Source organism: Centroberyx affinis, unplaced genomic scaffold (assembly GCF_046629955.1).
Source record: "Centroberyx affinis isolate AG114_WGS23_722 - 3 ecotype Tasmania unplaced genomic scaffold, CSIRO-AGI_Caff_v1 ptg000060l_1, whole genome shotgun sequence".
Taxonomy (NCBI): Eukaryota; Metazoa; Chordata; class Actinopteri; order Beryciformes; family Berycidae; genus Centroberyx; species Centroberyx affinis.
Genome location: NW_027278771.1, coordinates 130,001 through 132,500, shown reverse-complemented (window position 1 = coordinate 132,500; position 2,500 = coordinate 130,001). Strand labels below are relative to the sequence as shown.

At 43.1% G+C, this 2,500-nt stretch overlaps 1 protein-coding gene across 1 annotated transcript in view; it reads left to right on the top strand.

Moving 5' to 3' along the window:
- LOC139644409 (junction plakoglobin-like) overlaps positions 1-2,500 on the top strand; it is a 52,412-nt gene that overhangs the window by 19,835 nt on the left and 30,077 nt on the right. The window contains exon 6 of the mRNA XM_071519762.1: positions 2,358-2,500. This exon is cut by the window's right edge and continues 2 nt beyond it. Within this exon, the coding sequence (XP_071375863.1) occupies positions 2,358-2,500 (143 nt within the window). The remainder of the gene's footprint in view (positions 1-2,357) is intronic.

Genomic DNA, 2,500 nt, shown 5'->3' with positions numbered 1-2,500 from the left:
CTTTCCGCCAGTGATTCTCAACCTTTTTCATATCAAGGACCCTAATTTAGTCCACATTAGGGCCACAGACCCCCATTTGATGAGATTTTGTCTGTTAGACACAAATTGGAGAATATTTTTATTGTTAGATATGATTTTGTTCAGAATCCTATGCCTATCTGTATTGTAGGTAGAGAGATAACAGAGAAACTATGACCAGAACAGTCATTCTTCTACATTCTCTAATTATATTAACTTCTTGTAAATGAAATAATGGTGAAGTTTAACGATTCACCAGTTTTCCGGGGACCCCCTGGAACCCCCTCAAGGACCCCCTGGTGGTCCCTGGAGCCCACGTTGAGAACCACTGCCTTACACAATTACAACCATGTTTGCTGTCCATTAAAGAAAAGTGCACTGGGTCTTGTAATTGCTTTGTTCCACATTAGCCACACTGGCAGCATACTTGTGTGTGCTCATGCAAATGCTGGAAAAACACACAATCCACAGCTTGGGATGACACAGTGGCCAAAAGTTGCACTGCTCCGCTTTAAGTTTAAGTTCAGTATTAAACAATAAATAAGTTAAAGCAGCATGAGGCAAGTTTGTGAGAGGTAACTGGTCTCGTTTGTGAGTCAAGTCACAATTTTAATTGCTTGAGACTTGATTGATGCATGAAGAGAAGACTTCAGACTTGACTTCAGAAGGTTTCTAAAGTCTTGACTTGAGATCTTGTGTTTGTGTAAATGACTTAGATTGAAAGTGATGAGATTTGTTCCAGCAGACGACTGAATTTAAATTCTGTTTTCTGAATTTGTATGGAAGTACTGAATTTAAGTTGATTATTGAAATAAAACTCATGATGTACTTACCAAGTTGCATTGAAGTCCTAGATATTTAGTTTTCTTTAAGATATTAAATTGATACTGGACTCTTGATTTGTTCTGACATGACTTGCTGTTCTACATTTAGACTTGAGACTTCACTTTAATGACATGGACTTGACTTGGTAATCTACATTTGGACCTGGGACTTGACTTGAGACTTGTGCCTCACGACTTGAGACTGACTTGGGACTCGAGCACAGTTGACTTGGCCACACCTCTGGATGACTGCTATACCCAGACATCATGTCATGTGATGCTGCACACTCCCCTGACCTACATTTCTTGGACTGGAGGTGAAGAGGTTCAGTCATCGCTGGTGAGTCCAGCTTTCTCTGGACGGAGCGCTCACTCGCTGCTGTTTAGGAGAGAGATTTTTATTTTAAGTTGCAATTTGTCACTTTCTGTGTGTGAAGATTTGACCATAGCAGACAGAGTACTACGACGTATCAGTTAGTGGGGATGGGACGCTCCTCTGTGTTGCAGCTCCACATCATGATGAGGCTGATAAGACAGGCGGATTCTTACATAAAAAATCTTGTTTAGTGAAGCTTTAAATGGTAAGAACTGGACTAGGTGGAGGGGGGAGGGTACCTCTAGTAAATACTGCACCATCTTAAACAAACAAAATGTTTGATTATGCTACAGAAGGAAATTCGTGCATAGGATTTATAAGACTCGAACTTCATGAGAATGCATGAAGTTCAGTTCTCCGACTCTGCTCTTTGCTTGCTGATAGATTCCTGTTCTGCTCACTTATTGGCCCAAACCCAAACCAGCCCCTGCCCCCTCGCCCTATCCACTCCCCCTCCATTTGCGCATTCATGTAAAGGATTCTCCGTATTATGGGCCGTCCCAAACCAATTAGCGGGGAGTGTAAGTGGACTGGGAAAACCCTCCGACAGCAAGTCTGCATCGATGCAGACTTACGATTGTCAAAACTCCGTTCAAATGTTAAGTTCCGTCTTTCTGCTTTGTCAAGTATTTCTCATCATGCTCACACACCTTTGTTTTCCTCATGCTGACTTTACAGCCTCAAACCAAATAACGGAATGTGTGGTGAAGTTTAAAATGGAAAAAAAAAGGAGAATATCACTTTCTCCCTAAGGTCGCTTGACTTGTAGCAAACCCATAAATGCCTTTATGCATTCAAACATAAAAAAAGTCCAGTTTATTTCACGTCATTCTCATGGATTTGGATGTTATGCGTTTACAGTGACAGTTGCAACCTGTTATCCTTGCCTCTCGTAAAAAAATTTAGCAGGGCGTCTATCGGTTGCCATGGTGACGACTGCTTCCAGTACTTCCGGTAGAGTGGCGAGGGCGTCCCACAGTTTGTCAATTTATTTCCACCCATCAGAAGGCCCTCCACAGCTGAGAGTGTCACTTGATTTGGAGTGATACTTGGTGGTGAAGTGGTGGTGGGGTAGGGGCTGGTTTGGGACTGGGCCATTCATTACATAACTGTGCTTCCTACTTCCTGTTTCCTGTCAGCTGATCATCCTGGCCAATGGGGGCCCAGAGGGTCTGGTGTTCATCATGAGGAACTACAACTATGAGAAGCTGCTGTGGACGACCAGCCGAGTGCTCAAAGTGCTGTCAGTCTGCCCCAGCAACAAGCCAGCTATAGTCGAGGC